General features: G+C 34.7%; 1 protein-coding gene across 3 annotated transcripts in view; it reads right to left on the minus strand.

The window, feature by feature from the left end:
- Positions 1-22842, minus strand: part of EPHA3 (EPH receptor A3) — a 323878-nt gene that overhangs the window by 97665 nt on the left and 203371 nt on the right. For all 3 annotated transcript variants that reach the window (XM_007536015.2, XM_060172106.1, XM_060172107.1), the window contains 2 exons: positions 19564-19719; positions 18556-18891 (listed from right to left, as the gene is read on the minus strand). In XM_007536015.2, the coding sequence (XP_007536077.1) occupies positions 18556-18891; positions 19564-19719 (492 nt within the window). The remainder of the gene's footprint in view (positions 1-18555; positions 18892-19563; positions 19720-22842) is intronic.

Genomic DNA, 22842 nt, shown 5'->3' on the forward strand with positions numbered 1-22842 from the left:
AAAGCCCTTTAAAAGTTAATAAAAGAAAAGAGTACACTTAAGGTATTCCCATCAAATCTGACATTGTTCGTTAAGTCCTATCCTGAAGAATAACATTAAAAAGTAAGCTTAACAAAGTCCCATAACCTAGATATACAACAGTTTCTGTGAGAGAGAGCTTATGTTCACACGTATCCATAAACTACTGCAAAATATAGACCTGAAAGCAGAAGTACACTAGAGTTTGCAGTGAGTACCTCCCTAACACTTCCTCTCCACTAGTCCAAGCTTTGGGCCCATGATTGCTCAACAATTTGTTTGGCCTCGTATGTTAACTCTCTTTTCAATCACCAGGTTCCAGATGCCACCAGGATGCTGGCCAGGCTTCCCTGGATTGAAGATCCCACCAATGTGTCCTGGAGCTCAGCTTCCCCAGAGACACACCCTACTAGGGAAAGAGAGAGGCAGACTGGGAGTACGGACTGACCAGTCAATGCCCATGTTCAGCGGGGAAGCAATTACAGAAGCCAGACCTTCTACCTTCTGCAACCTACAATGACCCTGGGTCCATGCTCCCAGAGGGCTAGAGAATGGGAAAGCTATCATGGGAGGGGGTGGGTTATGGAGATTGGGTGGTGGGAATTGTGTGGAGTTATACCCCTCCTACCTTATGGTTTTGTTAATTAATCCTTTCTTAAATAAAAAAATAAAAATAAATAAAAAAATGGCAGGCAGGATTCAGTCACCAGTCTGTAGTTTTCCAACACCTCTTTTAAATCACGAAAATAAATGATCTGTTCATTTTTTATAGTAAAAAAAAAAAGTAAGTTTAATTGTATAAATTTGACATGGAAACAATTACGAATAAAGTCAACACTGTATGTGTCTTTTCCACATATTACATTGTCTTTGATAATAATTACACAAGGAGGTCTCAAAGCTCAGTATTTTGGGGGTTGGACTACAGGAGGATTATACTATGTAATACAAGACACTATCCCAAGAGCTACCTAACCAAGAAGCAAAAATCAATCAGCATTCACAGAAAGAAAAATCAGCAGATGCTCATGAGGTTAAATTCAAAGATTAAGTGTGCTTTACTCTATTCTAGAATCTTGCTTAAACATAGGGTTTTTAGTATTTCAGTCAAAACAAGAATAACAATCAAATACTTAGTCTGCCGCAAAGGATTATGGTAGTTAATTCTATGTTTCAGTTTGACTAAAGTATAGCAAACAGATATTTCTTCTGTCTTTGTGAAGCTGATTCTCACATGAGACTAACATTAAAGTCAGTTGCAACATTAGCTTTCAGTCGGCCAGACTTGTAGAGTTTGAGCTTACCAGTTCCCATTATCTTATTAACAATAAATAATGTCCTTAATATAAATCTTATTCTATTGTTTATATCTCTGTCTCTATCTCTGTCTCTCTCTCTCTTGCACACACACACACTCATGTGTATAAATATTCCCATCCCGTTGGTTCTTCTCGGGAGATATATTTAATTTGATAACTGTTTTAAAAAATGCATATAAAAACAAAGAGTGTGGGGGCCAGGTGATGGTGCAACTGATTAAGTGCTCACATTATAGTGTGCAAGGAACTGGGCTCAAGCCCTAGGTCCCTACCTGCAAGGGGAAAGCTTCACCACTTGTGAAGCAGGGCTGCAGGTGTCTCTCTGTCTCTCTCCCTCTCTGTCTCCCCCTCTCCTCTCCATTTCTCTCTGTCTCTATCCAATAATAAATACATATCTTTGAAAAATTAAAAATAAATAAAAACATAGAATATGTACAAAGTTACATTATAGAAGTACAAACACATACAAATATATGTGAAAAATTAGATCTTTGCTTTGCTACAACATTCACATTTTACAAACTTAAAATAGCCCAACTGTCTCACAATATATAAAAGTTTAGTAGTAAAATGGAGATTGAAATGAGCACCAGACTAAAATCGTAGTTTGGGCTAATATGGATAACACTATTGATCAGAATATTTTATTTGAACTGTAAACACATGTAAAACTCCATCCAGTACATGTGTGGATCTCATTATGCCAGTTATTTTTGTAGGGCAAAGAATGGTAACTCTAGTTTTCCTTACTAAACCTCTGATACTGTGACCATCTTGTCACATGTCAATCTGGAGAGTCTCACAATATTCAATTACATATAAAGCATTCTCCCCCATCCCAACCTCTGTCACCACCACTTCCCAAAACACAAACTTATACACTCTTTAAGTTTCCATTTCATTTTCTGTGTTGATCATAGCAGAGGTCACGTATGGTTGTTGTCTTACAGGTTAAAAATTATTATAGGCTATGCGAAGGGGACTGCGGTTAGCGTGAGAGACCCTATAAAGAAACATAACTGTATAAAGCAGCTGCCTGACAGCAACTGTAGTGAAAGCCAGCTGTATTCCTAACGTCAGAGATGGAGCAAAGCTCACTCCCAGACAACAGTTGTTGCTCCAGCAATAACTACCCAGATGAATCTTCAACTTCTTCAATAATTATTTAGAGAGGGAAAAAAGGAAAAATAACTGGATTTATCCCCGAACAATGGACAAAGTGTATGGTCTTCCTCCTTTAGGATGGTTCACTGGTCACTCTATATGTATATCTCAAAAGTAATGAGTACACACTTAACTAATAGCAACTTTCTTCTCTTCAAAAAGATGTGAAGGACTATTACACTTATGTTAGGAGAATGACTGTGGTCATTATTTTCAGAATGAGGATGTGCCACACAGCCATTGTTAAAGGACTACACCTTTATACTTTAAATACATGAGTCTTTAGTTCATTTATACTGTAATCAGGACCGTGTGAAAGAAAAAGTTTTCTCTCATCATTTCATTTGGAATATAAAAACATTTGAAAACATGGCATCTACCCTCACAAGAAAGCAGCTGTAATACCTTCCTTGCTTTGCCCAAATAGGTCATTGTCCATGGTAGAATAAGAGATCTATTTTAAAAAAGCAACAAAAATACTTGTTAAACATGATCAGAAGCCAACTCTCTTATGGTCACCACACCACTGTTTTTGTGAATCTGAAGTTATTATCACCTCTCTAGGTGCTGAGACAATATCAAGGATGAGTAGAAAGAATAGAGGTCCAGGTCAGTGCAGGTGAGTGGTCAGAAAATGCACATCTTAACCCCCTGGAATCCTTAAAGGGGGAATTTATCAAGTAAAAGCAATCTTTCTGTATTCCCCAGACTAAACTGTGAAAGCTTTCTGAAAAGCATAAAATCCTTATTTATGGCAGGAATGTTTGAAATGCAGAAGATAAATGCCATTAAGAATGCAAGTATGTTCTAGGTATATAATATGTAATGGGACACAGCTGTAATAACAGCCACTGAACCAGGGTCCTCTCTATATCATGTCATTGGTTGACTTGTTATAAGCTGATCTTCTAACCCTTTTTTATAAGGGCCACTAGGGTAAAAAGTAAATATATCATGTACATGAACATCTGTGGTTCTGTCATAAAGCACTACTCATATCAACTTTCAACCTTATATCTTCGACTACACATGACAACCTTTTAAACGTGGAGCTTAGTAAACTGTTTCATAGCATAGAGGAGATCTAGACTGACCGGACCTTGGATGACAATAATGGCATCCTTTTCCTTGTGTTGTTTATGACTCAGAACCGTATGTGCACTGCAGGTAAGCTTGTTAACTGAATAGTTCACGTGAGATGTTAATTCACACAGGGAATGAAATACCAGCTGTCAAGCTACTGGCTAAGTCATTTACTTCATGAATCAGCATTTATGGACATACAATCATTAGTGACAATTACGGCTTAAGTGAACCCATTTTTTGTCAAATGTCTGACTGGCTATATGAGATGGCCTTTCCTTTTGTTCTTGTAGATGTTAATATTAATGATAATAATAGCCACCTCATTTAAAAGGAAACAAAGTAGATCAGGGAGATTGTGCAGTAGTAGCACACAAGACGGACAGTGGCAGCACATACAGAGAGACTACAGAATTGTTTCCAGCACAACTAGTAACTACAGCTGAAAATTGGTCTGGTAAATAAATTTTTAAAAAAGGAGGCAGGATATGCAATGAAATATATGAAAATCGGCCACTTACAAAATAATTCTGATACTATCATTTTTTTATATAACAGTCACAGAAGACATTAGCATATTTTTGAGACGATTGGTTTTGTAAAGAAAGTATGAATAGAAGGAATGAATCCAGGTGGAAGCACTGTAAATATTCTAGTAAGAATATAATAAAATGAGAACAATAGCAAGAGGTGTGGTAAGAGATTGTCAGGTTCACATAGTTTAAAGCCATATTTTGTTGAAAATAGCCATGGATGGAATGTAAGGAAAAGAAAGATGCAATAGATGTAATGTGAGAAAGCAAGGAAAGAAGGAAAGAAGAAAGGGAAGGAAGGAGGAAGGGAGGAAAGAAGGAAGAAAAAAGAACGAGAAGAAAGGAAGAAAAAAAGAGAAAAGATATAATGGATAATTACAGCAACTCTGGTCTGAATAGCTTGGGAGGATGGAGTTACTTAACTGATATGGGGAGACCATTGGCCAGACTACTAACAGACAGTGAGCAGATTTGGTGGGATGTGGTATATGATTCAAAGTGCTCCAAGTTTGCCTTTGGCAGTTTACAAATAGTCTTAGACATTAGAGGCTTTCTTCTTCTAGCATTTGCCCTTCTTCCGTAGCCAGTCAACAGCGTCAGGTTGAAAGCTGTGGCACCTGGTTGAGCACACATGTTAAAATGTGCAAGAACCAGAGTTCGAGTACTTGGCCCCACTTGCAGAGGGAAAGATTTGCCAGCAGTGAAGCAGGGCTGCAGATATCTCTCTGTTTCTCTCCCTATCACACTATTCTCTCTTGACTTCTGGCTGTCTCTATCCAATAAATTAATAAAGATAATAAAAAAGTAAAAATCTTAGATGTTATATGGACTAGCATTTTAAAATCTGATTACAATACTTAGTAACACTACTTTTCCATTTATAAGAATACAGCTGCCTTCCAGTACTACAACATTTTATGGTTTTCAATGACTGTCACTACTTTCATGAATTTTGCTTCATCTATTCATTGTGAAGATCCTTATAAAGTAACGATGTATCTTAAATAGAGCTTTTATTTTTCTGATCTACAATGCATTTGAAAGAGAATTTTGTTTCTGTAGAACATTTTCTTCAGGCTATTTCAAAGACATAAAGATACACATAAATGTATTCAAAACTAGTGGACACTAGTTGATCTACATAAGAAACATCTACTGACAGCAATTGCTAATTAAATTATAGAAAATAGCTACCAGCATTATATGTAAAATACACATAAATTTTACTATCCTCATGAGTGTTTCCCAAGAAGATATTTAAGGTCTTATCTCTAAGCAAAATATATATGCAATTTGATTGGGTAGAGAATGGTGGATTTTTCTCTGTATCTAATTTATCTAATTGAGTTCTCTTTTATACTTAATTGCAATATCTTTAACTTTTAATAGAATGTAAATATATGTTAACCACAGAATTCAATATTTGTAATTATGGATATCTTAGCAAATATTAGCAGAATAGTAAAACCTAGTAAGATATTTGTGTCATCTGTGCTAAATTGTACATATATGTGTGTATATATACATACACACACACACACACACATATATATAAAGAACAGTTCTAATCCATATATACAAGTATTACTTATTACTGTGAATGCTTCTAAATTCTTGCTTTTTCATAATTACCTAAAATGAAGAGTTAACTTTTGCGATAATTACTGTTAACTATATCATCTAACACCCTATTTTAATCTAATATTTTTATCGAGATATAATTGATATTGTAGAAATTTAAAGCAAACCATATACTTGTTTATTAATAGTTTCATATACTTTATTAGATAACTGTCTATAAATTGCTCTATTGAACCAAAGAGAATACTTCATTTTATACTAGTAATAAAGAGCCTGATTAGTCCATAGGTGGATGACTTAGATATACACACTTATAAAGAAGATAGAGGTAGAGAATTTCACTAAATAGCTTTAAATATTTGTTTTCACACAACTATTCCTATTAGTTCTCACATCTTCATTGTTTTGACCAAACCAGACATACTTAATGGAGAGTTCATGAAACTACAAATGCATCCATCATTGATATGTGCACAGTTGAAAACATTCACTTCCGTCTTCCTCCCAGTGGAAATCTTGGGATATCATGCTGTTTTTATCATCACATCTTGCACAAAATGATATTTTTATAATATCTTCTTTAGTAATGAAAAAAGATGAAACTATTATACGCAATATGGCATTATCAGTTAATTCAAGATATATGTGTTTCACTGGATAGCTTCTCAGAGCTCCTGATGATTGCTGAAGTGTCTTGGCAGCTGGCCTTGCCTGCCTTCTCTTGGTCAAACCAATTGATTTCATGCTAGTTTCTCAAAACATTAAGATCTCCTACTAAAGTGAAAGCTACTTAAAAATAGTAACCACATCTTAATCATTACTTATCTACAGAACACCCAGCATAATAGAGCCTGGTTTGCACTATGTGCTCTGGTAATATTTTGTAAACAGAAAAGTAAAGCAGTTGTCTATTACTGCTCAGCAAAAGAAATAATGATTGAAAAGTTACTTTGATGGTCAGTAGTGTGTTTGTTGCTGAAAGTTCCAAATGTTCTTTTACAAGGTAAACAATCAAGTATTAATCACTCAGAAGTACTGAGCACTTGGCACACTTAAATAGGCATTTGTTCTCATACTTTCCACATCTTGCTGTAGACAATAAACTTACTTAAAAGATTAGATAGTTAAGAGAAAAACTATACAAGTCGAAATTATTTAGCAGGAGAGTCTTTCTTTTTGCAGCTATGATAGACTTCATATGCAACTATAGTTTCTCTAAACTTAATATCCTTTTTGAAATATGTAAATACACACATGCATGAGGACATAAATTAAAACTTGTAGCTATTTTATACTGAAAGCTAAGATGTATTTTTATCATATACAATAATAATTTATAAAATAGTTTATCATGAAAACCTATCTCACAGGGGATTGATGATAGACTTTTCTGATTTTTTATACTTCTCAGAAATAGTAGTTTCAAATTAACAAATTCTCTATCAGAAATAAAATTAAAGATAGAATTATGTAATACTTAGCCCTTTGCCTGAGATAGAAGGCACAATATTTTAAATACCACTAATAAAAATTATTTGAAAAAATTTAACAGAATGATAAAAAAAAACAACAATTTGTACAATAAAATAGGAAACACACTTTTCTTGGCATATATAAAAATCTCTTTGATATACTATAAAATTAATTACTTTATGAGGAATATATATATAATTATTTTCTATAGAAGAAAAAATTACATCAGAGGCCCTAGTTCAAGTTATTTTAACTATTTCTCCAGAAAACAATTATTATAATATTCTTTTTATTATCTAATCTTTCCATTACATCTCATGTCACTTCTCTTCCTTACTCTTTATAAAAGCATTTTTCTGAATATTTCTTTATTATCTCCCCATTACTATGATGACCTCTCCTTTTATTTTATGAATACATTTGAATACATCTTGTTCTAACCCAGGTCTCAGTAAACTGTCTAGAAACAATTTTTTTTTTACCTCAAAGCAAGGTGTTTTAGAACTTGACCAACGGATCTTAGTATCTATGTCTTTTATTTTAGAAAGGAGTATCTGGGGGCAGGGGAGGGGGTCTAAATATCATCCCCTCAGTAGAGTGTACACTTTATCTTGCTTGAGGATCCTGTTCCACCCCTTTGCTTTGGTCTGGAAATAAACCACAAGGAGCAGAAGCATTTCGCATGCTGCAAAGCCACAAATGAAACTCTGGTGACAACAGATAGGTAGATCAACAGGAATGTCTATTTCCCTTAAATAGGACAAGAGTAATGTGTTATTATGCTCCAGTTAGGGCACAATAACTTTCGCAAGAACTTTCTGAATCACATTTTTCCTCATGTTATTTAGTTTGAATAAAAATCTTTGTGTGTTAATATGGCATTCATTTCAAATTGAATACAGAGGCTCTAGCAAATTTAGTTTATAATTTATATAATTTTAGCTTATAATTTATATTTATCTTACATTCATTTTAAAACAAAGTAGACATGAATACATAAGTAAACCAACTCTTAAAATAAAAAAGTCACCTTCCTATTAGATCTTAACACCTGGATGTATGACTGAAATGTGCTATGCCCTACCATCACTTTATTTTTCAAATATTCATTCCTTTCAATCATGTTTGCTACAATTGTAAATGGGTCATTTTACATGAATACATAGTATAGTCTGCACTAACTTAGTTGCCTAAAATATATATTTAGAAGAAAATTTTACAACTTTTATCTAGTTCAAATATTTAGATTTACAAGAGAAAAGAGTAAATATGTTTCAGGCGACCAAACTAAAAAATGAAAGCACAGAAAACTAGTCAACACTTTTGATACATTCTGTAATGTTTCCAAAACTTTCGTACAGCCTCTCCATTCATATTTTTCTTATACAACATTGCAATTAGAAACGGAATTCTTACTGCTGGCTTATGTTTTGTATTGATTGGAATGAAAAGAAAACAGTACAGATCTATTTCTGCATGGCAACAAATTTTGGAGAAAAGTGATCAAATTAGCACAGATCAGTAGTCAATATAATCTTTCAAAGATACTGCAGGTGTTTTGTCATTTGGTTTTGGTTAGAAAGACTTAAGTACTCCCAAATAAAGCAATCCCAATCTATAGCTCTTATCAATAATGTTCAAAGCATGCAAATTTCAATAAAAATCTGTATGTCAGATTGTCAAGATTTTATAATAATTTCATTTTTGCATTTATTTAATTTTTTAAGTCTTTTAATTTTATGAGGCATCTCTTTCCTAAGTCACAGGGGAAAAATATTAATATATAAAGGCAGGAGTATGGAAACATACAATCATTTTCATGATATTTATAGTTGTATAAAATTGTTGTAAGAATTGAATGAGAAGGGACCAGGCTATAGGGACCTGATTACACGTACATATTACCATGCTCAAAGATCCAGGTTCAGGGGGTTGAGCAGTAGCACAGTGGGTTAAGTGCATGTGGCACAAAGCACGCAAGGACCAGAATAAGGATCCAGGTTTGAGTCCCAGGCTCCCCACCTGCAGGGGAGTCGCTTCAAAGGTGGTGAAGCAGGTCTGCAGGTGCCCTCCTCTCTCCATTTCTCTCTGTCCTATCCAACAACAACGACAACAATAGTAACCACAACAGTAAAACAACAAGAGCAACAAAAGGGAATAAATAAATAAATACTTTTTTAAAAAGATCCAGGTTCAGGCCCTGCTCCCCGACTACAAGTGAGATGTTTCATGAGTGGTGAAGCACACCTGCAGGTATCTCTCCTTTCTCCCTCTTTTTCTCCCTGTGCCTCCCAATTTCTTTCTGTCCTATCTAATAAAAATAGGAAAAAATGGCCACTAGAAATGGTGGATTCCTAATGCTGGTACTGAATCCCAGCGATAACCCTGGTGTCAATAAAAATAATTGAATAAGATATTAATTATACTATCATTATAAATCATTAATCAAACTAGGAGAAGTTAGATCAGAGAGAAAGTGCTAGACTTCCCAGGTTTTGGGATTGGCTTTCTTTTTTTTACTTTTTTGATTGTGAATGTTACATAATTTCAGATTCCCTGCATATAAAGTTATCAAGCTTCACCGAGTTTTTAATTTGGTACTCACTGCAATATTTTATGGAAGACGGGAATAAATTCCTTTGGGTTCTTATTTCAATTTGGGTAATGCTGTTGCACTGATAGCATTAGAAAGTCAGAATGCAGGGCTGAGACAATAGTTTAAAAATACTGTAATATAATTAGTCTATTAATAGAATGTAGTTTTCCTTCTAAATATTTCCATTAGTCCAATTTCTCAGTCATTTGCACATATTGCAATTATCCCCTTAGGTCCTCCTATATTTAACTTAACTCCAGAGGGATGAGAAGACAAAACTGTATCTTCTATTGTGTTAGAGATTAATAAGTGTCAGAAAATACTGAGGGAAAAGAAACATTTCGGGTATTTTTGGAAAGAGGCTGTGCAGAAAACACAGACTAACACAAAAATGGCAATTTCGTTGTTCCTATATCTTTTGCCTTAGTTAACACCTAGCTCCTCTTCTAGCTAGTTGCCAATATACAGGCTCCTGGTAGCGTAGCACACTTTAGCCAGTAGGAAAAGGGTCAACATAATCCTCCCAGCACATTTCTGTTCCTCTAACTATAATTATGTTAAGAATCAGAAGGAAGATAGAGTAAGAATTCAGTTTACTTCTGGAAACCCCAAGGCTGTCTTTATTTGCTGATTCTCCATAGTGTTGTGATTATAAGTTGTGATAAAGATTCTGAGTAACTGACAAGCCAATCTACGGTTCTGCTTTTGTTCAGCTTATTGCTCATACAACAGATATTCACTGAGCTTCCATAGTAGGTTGTGGTGGGTGAAAGACATCATTGATGTGTTAAATGATGTGGAATGCTTCAGGCACACACTGACACAGATAGTCAGAGTGATAGTCCCAGATGCACAGGTATCTGCTTCAATTTCAGAACACAAAGAAAGAGGCTAAATTGCCACAGAAGTGAAATGCACCAGGAAAAGTAAAATGTATATATCTGCTTATAATCTCTGAGCCTAATTCAAACTTTGTTTGTTGAGCTAGATAAAAGGTTAAGAATTCATTTCTAGGGCTCATTAATCATTCAGGTGAAGTAACATAGGCTGGATTCATCAGAGTGCAGTGCTAGAATATTTTCCCTCCTGTTTTATGGTTGATTTTCATTATATTTTAAGTTTCGGGTGCTACAGAACACTTGTGTTCATAATCTGAAAGATTATATGCAAATTATCATGTGCCTAATTTGCTTTCAGATTACATAAATACATAGCAACATGTGTTTCTGTATGGACTATACCAATATAGTTTATTAACATGTATGGCTGCTATTTTCCTTTTATTTTGAAACATAAAAAAAAATGCTAAGGTCTGACTGATTTCTGCACGAGGCATTTTCTTGTTATATATACTCGTGCTATGTCTAAATATCAACAGAACAAGTTTAATAGAGAAATATTTCAAAATTATGAAAATTTAAAAAATAAAAATATCTAATTTTCAGTGGAAAAAAGTTAAATTGAATTCCAATTTTAGAAAAAGGTCACTCAGAATTAGTCATTCATTTAAAAGCTCTTTGATTTTTTTGTTAAGACTTATTAAAGATATATATTCATTTATACTACGAATACTGTCACATTTTTTTGTGAAATTGCAGACCACAATTATAGGCAAAAGCACTTCTGAAAGTAAGCTGGTTGATGTTTTTAAATAAATACCCATTATTGGTTGATTAAAATTATGCTAGTAATAAAGATCTGAACTACAGCCCCAGAATTATAGCAATAAACTGAAATGAAACAGGAGATATTACAATTGTATTTGTGATTCAGTTCCTTATGTGATGGATAGTCATTTTTAAGCAGAAGAAGAAATTTGTCTTTTTCAAAATGATAGGTGTTTGATGTTATAATATCTAAATTCAAGAGCACTGATAGTTACATAATACAGAATAATTTCTAAGATGTTGTTCTTCTTTAGATAATTTTAATGATCCTTAAATGGGAACTAAAAGTAAAATCACTGTAAACAACATTGAAATTGAGATAACTTACTCATTAGAGAAAACACATTACCACTTGTGAAGACCTGTGTTTGAGTCTCTGGCAATATGTAGGATTATCATACAATAGACAAAGCTTCTTGAGTGCTTGAGAAGGTGCTATAGTGGTTCCCCTTCTCTCTGTCTCTCTATGTTTCTCTCTGTGTCTTTACCTTTGCTTCTCTTTGAGGTTAAAAGGGGAAAAAGAGTCTGCAGGGAAAGCCCCAGTGAAATTATATATATATATCTTAATTTTCAAAGTAGAGTTATGACTCAGAATCTTCATTTAATTTAATTACTATTACTCGTACATTTATACTATTTTTTTACTTAATATTATGAAAGCACCACTCTGCCATATATGGTGCTGTGGCCCAAGCCCAGAACTGCACACATTGAAGTCTTTAGGTCTATCCAGTGAGCCACCTCCGTGACCACTGTAACTTGCAGTTTTAAAAATATTACTTTATATTTGTGAATATTAATAGCAGATAACACTAGCACTCATTTAAATCCAACAACATCATTTTTAATTACACTGCAGACATTTGATTTGCTATCAATTTATTGATTACATTCTCCTTTTAAGATTAAGCTTCTTGGGAGTCAGACGGTAGCGCAGCAGGTTAAACGCATGTGGCGCAAAGTGTCAGGACCTGCCTAAGGATCCTGGTTCGAGCCCCCGGCTCCCCACCTGCAGGGGAGTAGCTTCACAAGTGGTGAAGCAGGTCTGCAGGTATCTATCTTTCTCTCCCCCTCTCTGTCTTCCCCTCCCCTCTCTGTTTCTCTCTGTCTTATCCAACAACAACATCATCAATAATAACAATAAAACAGCAAGGTCAACAAAAGGGAATAAATAAATAAATATTTTTTAAAAAGATTAAGCTTCTTGAAATATGGAATGAATTAGACTACTTTTCCATTCAAACTAGGTATTTTTATCAAATGATCCACTATAAAATTTTCAAGTTACTTAACCTTCCATGGATACCCAATCTGATTTCTTATTGCTCCATAATAGAAACTGGCATCAATTTAACGTAACTTCCCAGCTACCCAGGTATACTGTGAAGTATACTTGATTTTCTTTGTATTTATAAGATTTACCTCTATCTTTTGAACTATAGCTACACTCCTATCTCCAAGCCTTTTCCTAAAATTTTAAGTGTTACTTTTTAAAAACTAATTTAATAACTTAGTGTCTAATGCAATTTTATTTGGTGCAGACATTTTTTTAATGCCCATACACTATCGATTTTATCGTGGCCAGGATAACAGACATATGAACATTTTTATTAAACACTCATCCATTCATCAGTATACATTTCAGTGATTAAATGCGCTAGAAGAATTTTTTCTAAGGATTAGATATCACTTGTGCACATCAGAAAATGAACATGCAAGCACTAACTTTACATTCTTCCTAACATTCTATTCAATTGGCCGGGTGGTGGTGCACCTGGTTGAGTGCACACATAACGACTCTATTTAGTTAATATAAAGATGCAAGTATATAAGTATTAGTGGTTATCAGGCAGCATCACACTCTACAGTAAGATATCAATATTTGATTTTTAAACACTATAAAGAAAAGAGATGGATTCCATTCTGAAAAACTAATCATAGGGGACCAGGCGGCAGCACACTGGCTTAAAGTGCACTAAGTGAAAACGCACTAAGTGAAAAGCACAAGGACAAAGCTAGTCTACATGTGTCTTTCTCTCCCCTCTCTGTCTTCCCTTTCTCTCTCACTTTCTCTCTGTCCTATCCAATAACAGCAACAACAATAGTGGGAAAAAGATGGCCACCAGGAGCAGTGGAGTTGTGGTGCAGGCACTGAGCCTCAGCGATAAACCTGGAGGCAAAAAAAAAGCTAATCATAGATTTCAAAGGAGAAAATAGAATAAATAGGGGCCAGGTGGTAGCACACCTGGTTGAGCACATGTATCACGATGCGCAAGGACCCAGGTTCAAGCCCCTGGTCCCCACCTGCAGGAGGAAAGCTTTGCAAGTGGTGAAGTAGTGTTGCAGGTGTCTCTCTGTCTCTTTCCCTCTCTATCACCCTCTTATCTGGCTGTCTCTATGCAATAAATAAAGATAAAAAAATTTAAAAAAAGAAAATAGAATAAACAATGAAGTGAAATTATTTGTAGTAATAATTATACATTACACAAATGAAAAAATAGATAGGAGTTGATGTAAAGGTTAATATACTCATTCAAGAAAAAAAGGACAACAGACACACAAATGTATCACTTCATAGATTTTGTTGCTGTTGTGCAATCTGCAGTTCTTTCTGTACACATTTAACTGATGCATTGATGGAATCAAGCTTTTTTCTTTCTGTACACATTTAACTGATGCATTGATGGAATCAACCAGGCCTTTTTTTTTTCTCGTCTCACTGACATGCTTTGTAAAAGTATTAAGAGCTGAGAACTTACACTGGAATTTATAACATAATCCGGTACAGCTGAGAAGGAACCTTATTACGTGGTCATCACGTGACATTTACAATGTAATCAAGAGAAATATCAACAAACTCAATCTCACAAGCTAAATTAAAGGAGACACATTCACATTTCCATTTTAAATCCACGTCAGAGATAGAGAAGCTAGAAAGAATTTAAACATTATGGCATCATATCTGTCACAGTAATATCGTGCCAGTGGTGGAGAGCTCTTTTTTTTTAAGGCTACCAACCCATTAACATTTCTAAGAACAAAAATAAAACAAAACAAAGAAATACTCCCCAGAGAAATAACATTGCTTCTAATTTTTCTTCTATATCTTCCATTGAGGATTTATAGAAGATACAAAGATCTCTTCCTTCCCAGGCACACAGGGTAATACAGTCACCCTGAAATAAATTATATAAAATGCCCACAGGTACATATTACAGACAGATGTGTGATTTCGTTTAAAAGGAGAGACTAGGATTAGGGAGAATAACTTATATCATCTTTGGTGAATAACTGTCTTACGCTGTGATTTGTAATTTGGGAAGGTCAAAGCTTCAACTCCATTCATTTTTAACTGGTTTGACCTCTTTTCGATTGCCGTCATACCTAAGCTCATTCACCATGCATGCATGTCATAATAGATGTATTGTCCTAAAGCCAGAAAGCACCATGAGATAGGAAATTATGAGCTCTTACTTGGTGTTACAAAACTCTGTTGGACTTAAAAGATAAGTGTAGCTCAGACTGATGTTCCTTTATATAAATAAGGTAATAAATCAGTGCGAATAAAGGATTTTGGGGACACCATTTGCACCACAACTGTATTTTTTTTTAAGTATAATGACAGAGAGGATGAGAAAGATCACAACACTGAAGGCTCCTACAGTGAGGTGTGTGCAAAACTCAAACCTGGGTCACACAACCAACACAGCAGTAAACTATCCACCTGAACTATTTTTCTGGCTAATAATTATAACTTCTTGAAATTCTTGTGTTTTGATAAATGAAGTTATACTCATGCAACCTATCACAATAACACTTGTTCTCTTGTTCACAGATAGCATTCAAATAAAACTAAATCACAATTTTTCAGTATTACTGGTTTTAAAGTCTTAATGTCATTACATAAAGCAAAGAAAAAACATGCTGATTGATGTGGTATCCAGTTTTAAGTAAACTCAAATATATACTTTAAATACAGTTCATGTAAAATCATGTTTTCATGTAATTTACCACTATGGGATAATGTAAAAAGAGTAAGATTTTCATCAATAAATCTGACCACAATAAGTGAGAACAAATTAAACATTTGAATCAAGAAGGATGGTCCATACTCCCAGCGGGATAAAGAATAGGGGAACTTCCTATGGAGGGGATGGGATACAGAACTCTTATCCTACAGTCTTATTAATCATTATTAAACCACTAATAACAAAATGAAACATATTTGAACATGAACTCTTATCAATAGTATTTTCAAAATATCTATCAATTCCTCAAGCAGGAGGAGTTCCAACACAGTATTCTGAGGATCCCTCTTAAACCAGGACTTATCCACTAATTGTTGCATCTGAAGCTGGTTGAATATGTAGATATGAGAAACTGTGTTTAGGAGGATACTTAGAATATTGGAGGAATTAGTAAGGATGCATTTCTGTACTTAGCTGCTGAAATACTCAGAACTACCTCTACCCAGTAGAAAAGTAATGTAGATTTCTAATACTCAGCAGACAGGTTGGCGTCAAATTACAGGGTGATCCTTGCCAGTCCCTGTTCAGGGCGCCATTATGCCAGACTGGGCTAGCTTCATGGGCGGGAGACAGATGACCAGAGAATCATGGCTTAGCTGGAAAGCAGTATCTCTTTATTCATGTAGAACACAGCACAATCTAAGCCAAGCTATCTCTAATCACAATCCTGTCCTTATATACACTCGCCAAATAGGGTGGGGAAAGGATGTGACATAGAGAGGGTGGAGCAAAAAGAGATTGGTGAAAATCAGGGTGTGACAAGGAGAGGGGGCGGCACAAAAAGACATCATGAACCAGTGGGGATTAAACCAATGCCCTGCAGGCAGGGTGGTGCTTAGTTAACAGTGGTTATGTAAATAGAATACAGTGTTAAGCAGGGGGGGTTAAACCAATGAAACAGAAGGGGTTTTAGAAGCAGAATTAGAAGCATACCAATAATCCTTAATATTGGGTTGTCAGAAAAGTCATGGCACATTTATTTTAAATAGAAAAAAATAAGTTACTACTTTTCTGACAACCAAATAATTAAGTATTCTTAATAGTTTGACTTTTTTTCTGAGATAAGTAAGATAAAGAAGTCGATAAATTTAGGTTAGTTATCTGACTGCTCTAAGATCTCTTCCAGCTGATAGGAGTATCTAGTCATCTTTTCTTGACCTTTCTCTGTGGCATTCAGCACACTTGCTTATAACTCAAAGCAAATGGCAAGTCGCAAGAGAGTAGAGAAACTTATACAAGTAAAGCCAGCTGCAAATAGGCAGCAAATTGCCTTCTATCTACAGATTTAGCTCAGTTGTGAATACACCTGGGAATACATAGGAGTCTCTGGTTCTATTTGAAGCAGTCTTGGGGAGACATCTATGCTTTTCCCCATTTCCTGCGTCAATGTTTCTTGTGTGTAAATAGTAGAATTGTATCACTGAAGTAACTGTTCTGACTGTAACCCAAAACTTGACACGTTGCAGCAACAGTTATGCACAATAGGTACCCATGGGATTAACTTTGCACAGACTTTGTTGACTATAAGAAAATTGTTGTCATCAGTCATTAATATTATAAAAATGATCGACTTATCTCAAAGAACCCTTAGGCATGTCTCCAGAAACTCAGCTAAGTACAATCTCTCTAGATGCTTAGGGATAATCAAAACTGAAATTATATAAATATCTTTGTATACTACATCATACACAAAAGACCTGCAGTTCAAAAAAAAAATCCCTGAATGAACTAGAAGATTTAAAGGGTGATTGAAAGTATAAGATTTGCCAATAATAGAGAATCAAGAAATTCTGTGACTGTAATATAAAGAAATCAGTTGAATTTTTTTCATTTCATATTAAAATGTCTCTTCTTAAAAATCTGCCAATGTAGCATTTTTTCATTGGTAAAACTTGTGAGTGAAAATTAGTTGGTGAAATCATTAAACAATGTATATTAGGAAGTGTAATTAATTAATTATTTATTTTTACCGAGTCAAGGCTTCACAGTTATGCTATTTTACTTCTAGGCTGACCTTTTTATTCATATTGAGAGGATGGAAGAGATAGAGAAAGATAGATAGATAGATAGATAGATAGATAGATAGATAGATGGATGGATGGATGGATGGATGGATGGATAGATAGATAGATAAATAGGCATAATGGTTATGCAAAGAGACTCTCATGACTGAGGCTCCAAAGTTCCAGATTTAGTTCACTGCACAACCATAAGCCAGAGCTGATTAGTGCTCTGGTAAAAAAAAAAAAAGGGGGGGGGAGAGCCAGGCAGTAGCACACCTGGTTAAGCATATTATAATGTGCAAGGACCTGGGTTCAAGCCCCTGGTCCCCACCTGCAGGGGGAAAGCTTCAGGAGCAGTGAAGCAGGGCTTCAGGTGTCTTTCTGTCTCTCTCCCTCTCTGTCTCCTCCTCCCCTCTTATTTTCTCTCTGTTTCTATCCAATAATAAATTAAAAAGTAAATAAATACATAGTTATCTCTCCACTGTTCCCTCCAGGGATTTTTCAGATTAATAATTTCCACCATACTACAACATCTCTTTTTACTGTTCTTCTTTAACATTTCATCTTTTTTTTATATAAACAAGAGGTATTAAACAAAATTGGGTTATATTTTATTTTTAATTAATCTGAGAATTATAACTTGGGGAGTTATAATAGTCAGAGCTTCCAAGGTATATAAAGTAACTTAATAACTATCCTACAAATTCATATATACTCTTGACTAAAGTCATGACAAATATGGTTTAATACCTTACTCATCATTTTAAATAAGACTCAATATCCGGTAAATTCTATAAAACATGAAAATATTTTAGGGAATCCAACAAGTGCTATTTACAGAGCCCCAAATATCCAAAGTTTTCAAGCTGATAAATAATTTAAAATGTTTAAAAATTTCACATATAACTTGTTCTCACTTGAAGAATTAAAAACAGCATCATAGCTGATTAATTGTGATAGAGAAAATTATGGTGCTCTTTCAAATATTTTTCTTTTTTTTCCTTCTCCCCTTTTCTCCATTCTTTGTCAAGATAATGATGTAGTTTCAAGGGTGCGGCAGTATAGTAAGAAGCATCTATTGTGTACTCACCAGCCTGGTTAGTGGTGATGATGACCGCAGCAAACTGTCTGGGTGCTGAGCTCAGCTCTGAAACCCCATTAATGGCGTAAATTTCAAAGGTGTAGTTGGTGTGTGCCAGGAGATCTGTCACTGTAACAGTGGTATTGGTAACTCCAAACTGTCGAGGGAGGAAGCGCACGTTTGTGCTGCATGGCTCACACTGTTTTACATTCCACCCACACTTTTTACAAATGATGTTGAAGGTAACATCTTTCCGGCCCCCTGTATCCAGGGGCCAACTCCAGTCCAGGATAACCGAGGTCTCATTTATATTAGAGATAACATTTCTTGGTGCAGATGGAGGTCCTGCAAAGTAGTTCAACAAAGATTAATGAGCCTCACTTCTGTTTTCCACTACAAGGGAAATTGATAATTTACAATGGAACTGAAAGAGGTAAATAACCATCTCGTCTTTATTATCTTCTTTAATCTGTCCTTAGAGGATCCATGAGATTATAGACACATGGATTCAAGAGCACTAAATACAAAAATATGAAAATACAAATGGGGAAGTTTTAACTCAAGATTGAAAAATACATTCACAAAGTACATCAACAAAAAAATTCTTCCACTAACTTCAATACCTTTGAGAATAGTTATGAAAACTTTAGCATTAGTTTTATAAATCTTAGCCTTTCTTTTATAGGTACTCTGACCAAGATATAACATTAGGGGATAGAAATATAAAAACACAAATCCCATGCCTATAACCTCCCCTATCCTGTCAAACATAATTCAAGATCTAAAACAAGATACATTTTTTTCTTTCTGGGGTTCTCTTGCAGGAAATGCTTTAAAAACTAATACATTTTGTGTGATAAATGTTGCATTTGTGGTGAGCCAAGCATGGGGAATGAAGCAGAAAAAGCTTTCTGTTTGCACATGGATAGTGAAAGGAAATGGGACAAATGCTTAAAAGAAAGCACAATAAAAAAATCAAACAAACATGGAGGCATGGGTTGCAGCAAAACTACTCACGGGTACAAGCCATGGATGGAGGGTCTTTGTCTGCTCGGAAGTAATTATTCTCACACCTGCAGTTCACTGAACCATCTTCATGAGTAGAACTGTGAGGTGGGCACTTGGCACATTTCAAGTCACCATCAGAAGCCTTGTAGAACCCTGGTCGACAAGCTACAAACACAATGACCCATTTTAAGTTCTGTGAAACTTTAAAAATGTAGTTTCAAAAATAAGTACAGCATATTTTTAGGATATTGTGTCATGCATTCATTACAAACATTAATCCTTTTTCCCCACCCAGAGTCAACAGAAGCAAATAGTGTGGTCCAGTGTAGTTTTTCCACAAATACATTTGAATTTGCACCAAATGTTAGAGGAAAAGAGAAACCCAGAGGACTTAGATTGTTTTGGCACTAGAGTGTGATGAAATTTACAGCTCATGTTTTCACAGCTTTGCTTGGCATTGGAATATTTGTGGAGAAAATAAAGCAAAGCCATGTCATGATGTAGCCATTCCCTACTTGAACATGAGGCAATGTGTACATTATCAGCACGGCAGTTAGCATATATCACAGACTTGCTTTCTGGCTTTCTCACTGGGTTTTGCATATACTATTTTAAGCCCAGAAATTGTAAGCAACTGATGGGAGGACCCAGAGCTTTATCATTATTTTGAGACTCCAATACATTATTTTTAATGAACTAAGAATGGTACTTAGTAGTGTCACTTTTTAGTGCTATGGCAAAGTTCTAAAATATATATTTAAATATATTCCTTGGCTATAAAAATGTGCATATGTATTACTTATGGAGGTACAGCTTCCATTTAATCTAATATACTTTGTGAATTATTACTTTTGATTTAGTAGTGGATACTTTACTTCATAGTTGATACAAGAACTATAAAAATTCCATCATTATTTCTTAGTTTCATACTATATTACATGATTTGAACAAATTAAATGGTATGAACATATAAAGTTATTAAAGTAATGAGGGAAAATCTTTCATTTTTATAATATCAATTACATATGTGAATATGTACATGTATAAATATATATGTGTGTGTGCATATATAATTAAATTATTTTTTACCAAACACTAATTTTAATTTATTGAGGAAAATACTGATTTACAGGATTACTATTGTGATAATGGTCCATTTCAAGGCTTCTTCAAGATAAGTATCAGTACATTTCACCTCCAGCCAAAACATCCTCTTGTTTCACCATAAGGACTTAGGTTCCCAAGTAAATGGAAAATTTGAAAAACAAACAAACAAACAAACAAAAAACCTCAGTTATCTTCTTACTGTATGGGAAAATACTTGAATAAAATGATTTTTAAACCCATTGAACTTGTCGTTAAACATTGATTTCATGTCCATTTAGTAATCACTGCCTATTTTATTGGTTTTAAAGCAATATACCTCCACAGCTGTATTTAATCTGATATTCAGTTAAAAATGTTATACTTGGGTGGGGGTAAATAGTATAATGGTTATGCAAAGAGAATTTCATGCCTGAGGATCCAAAGTCCCAGTTTCAGTCTCCTGCACCACCATAAGCCAGAGCTGAGCAGTGTTCTGGTAAAATAACAATAATAATAATAAGAAGAAGAATGAACGAATAAAATAAAAATGTTATACTCTTTCATTTGACTCAATGTCAGAATTACATTGATAACTGGAATCATACTGGGAACCCTAACAAGAAATCTCTTGACATTTTCTTAAGGAAAAAATTCAGGTTCCAAAATTTAAGTTTTCTCTAGGTCAATATCAAAAGTCAATAATTTCTTAAATCTCTAATATTCAATTTCAATGCTATATTGAAATTAGATTGCTTAACACACATAGAATAAGACTTATATATTATTTGCAAAGTAAAGGACTCTGGGCAGGAGGGGATGGGGGGGGTTCCAGCCCTGATACATGATGGTGGAGGAGGACCTGTCCTGGGGGTGACTGTGTCTTATAGAAAACAGAGAAATTTTACACATGTACCAACAATCGCATTCACTGTAAGCTATTAATCCCATCAATAAAAAATTCAAAAATTTTATAGAAACTTCACATTATTAATAACAAGCTATTCAAGTGAAACTATTCTGGGCCTCAAAGGTAAATTATTTTTTTAAAAAACTTGTTTTCTTACTGACTGTTTCTTGAAAAATACTCTGCCACAAGAAATACACTGAGGAGATGAACAATCAAAATAATTTAAAATTGTAGCAATCATTCATCTAGTCTTACGGCTTCTAAGAATGGTTGCCCTCAGAGCATTTTAGATTTTCTGGTTGATTTATTTACTTCAAGAGAGAGAAAGAGGTGAGAGAGACACAGCATACTGTTCAGGCATATGATACCCTGGTATCATATTAGGGGTCTCACACATTCACATCCTTTGCTCTCTGTCTGAACCCTGTTCTTTGTTACAAGGACCATTTTACACTTAACTGGACTATCTAGCTCCAGAATGCTAGCCACTGAAATAAATGATATTGCCCTAATAAGCAAACATGAATTAGGATTGTGAACTTCTAAGCACTGTCTTTGGGCACATTAACTAGATACTTCCAATTATAACTTATTTTATATTATTACGGGGGAGTATTAAATAAAGCGTAAATAAACAATGAGCTTGAATTCTGGTTTCAGTTTAGGTCATCACTGAAGACCTTAACTGTGCAAGAGGGTATTGATGAGTCTTTAAACCATTAAGACTCAAGGCTCCAATGTACTTTGCTATTTTGTCTACTTGATGTTTTCCAGTGTGCTTTGATTTGAACTTTTTATGCTTTTGTAATATTTAGCATAAAGGGATTTTTAAATAATCATTTTTATAAATATTTATTTATTTATTCCCTTTTGTTGCCCTTGTTGTTTTATTGTTGTAGTTATTCATGTTGTCATTGTTGTTGGGTAGGACAGAGAGAAATGGAGGGTGGGGGAGACAGAGAGGGAGAGAGAAAGATAGACACCTGCAGACCTGCTTCACAGCCTGTGAAGCGATTCCCCTGCAGGTGGGCAGCTGGGAACTTGAACTGGGATCCTTACACAGGCCCTTGCACTTTGTGCATTTTTATTAATATTATGAATGGCTATACAATGTCATACTTGAATAAAGGACAAAATAGCCATATAGTCACTTTCTTTATTATTATTATTATTTTATTATTCTTGCCTCCAGGGTTATCGCTAGGGCTTGGTGCCTGCACTATGAATCCACTGCTCCTGGAAGTCATTTTTTCCCTTTTATTGCCTTGGTTGTTTATCGTTGTTGTTGTTATTAT

The sequence above is a fragment of the Erinaceus europaeus genome, chromosome 14 (assembly GCF_950295315.1).
Source record: "Erinaceus europaeus chromosome 14, mEriEur2.1, whole genome shotgun sequence".
NCBI lineage: Eukaryota > Metazoa > Chordata > Mammalia > Eulipotyphla > Erinaceidae > Erinaceus > Erinaceus europaeus.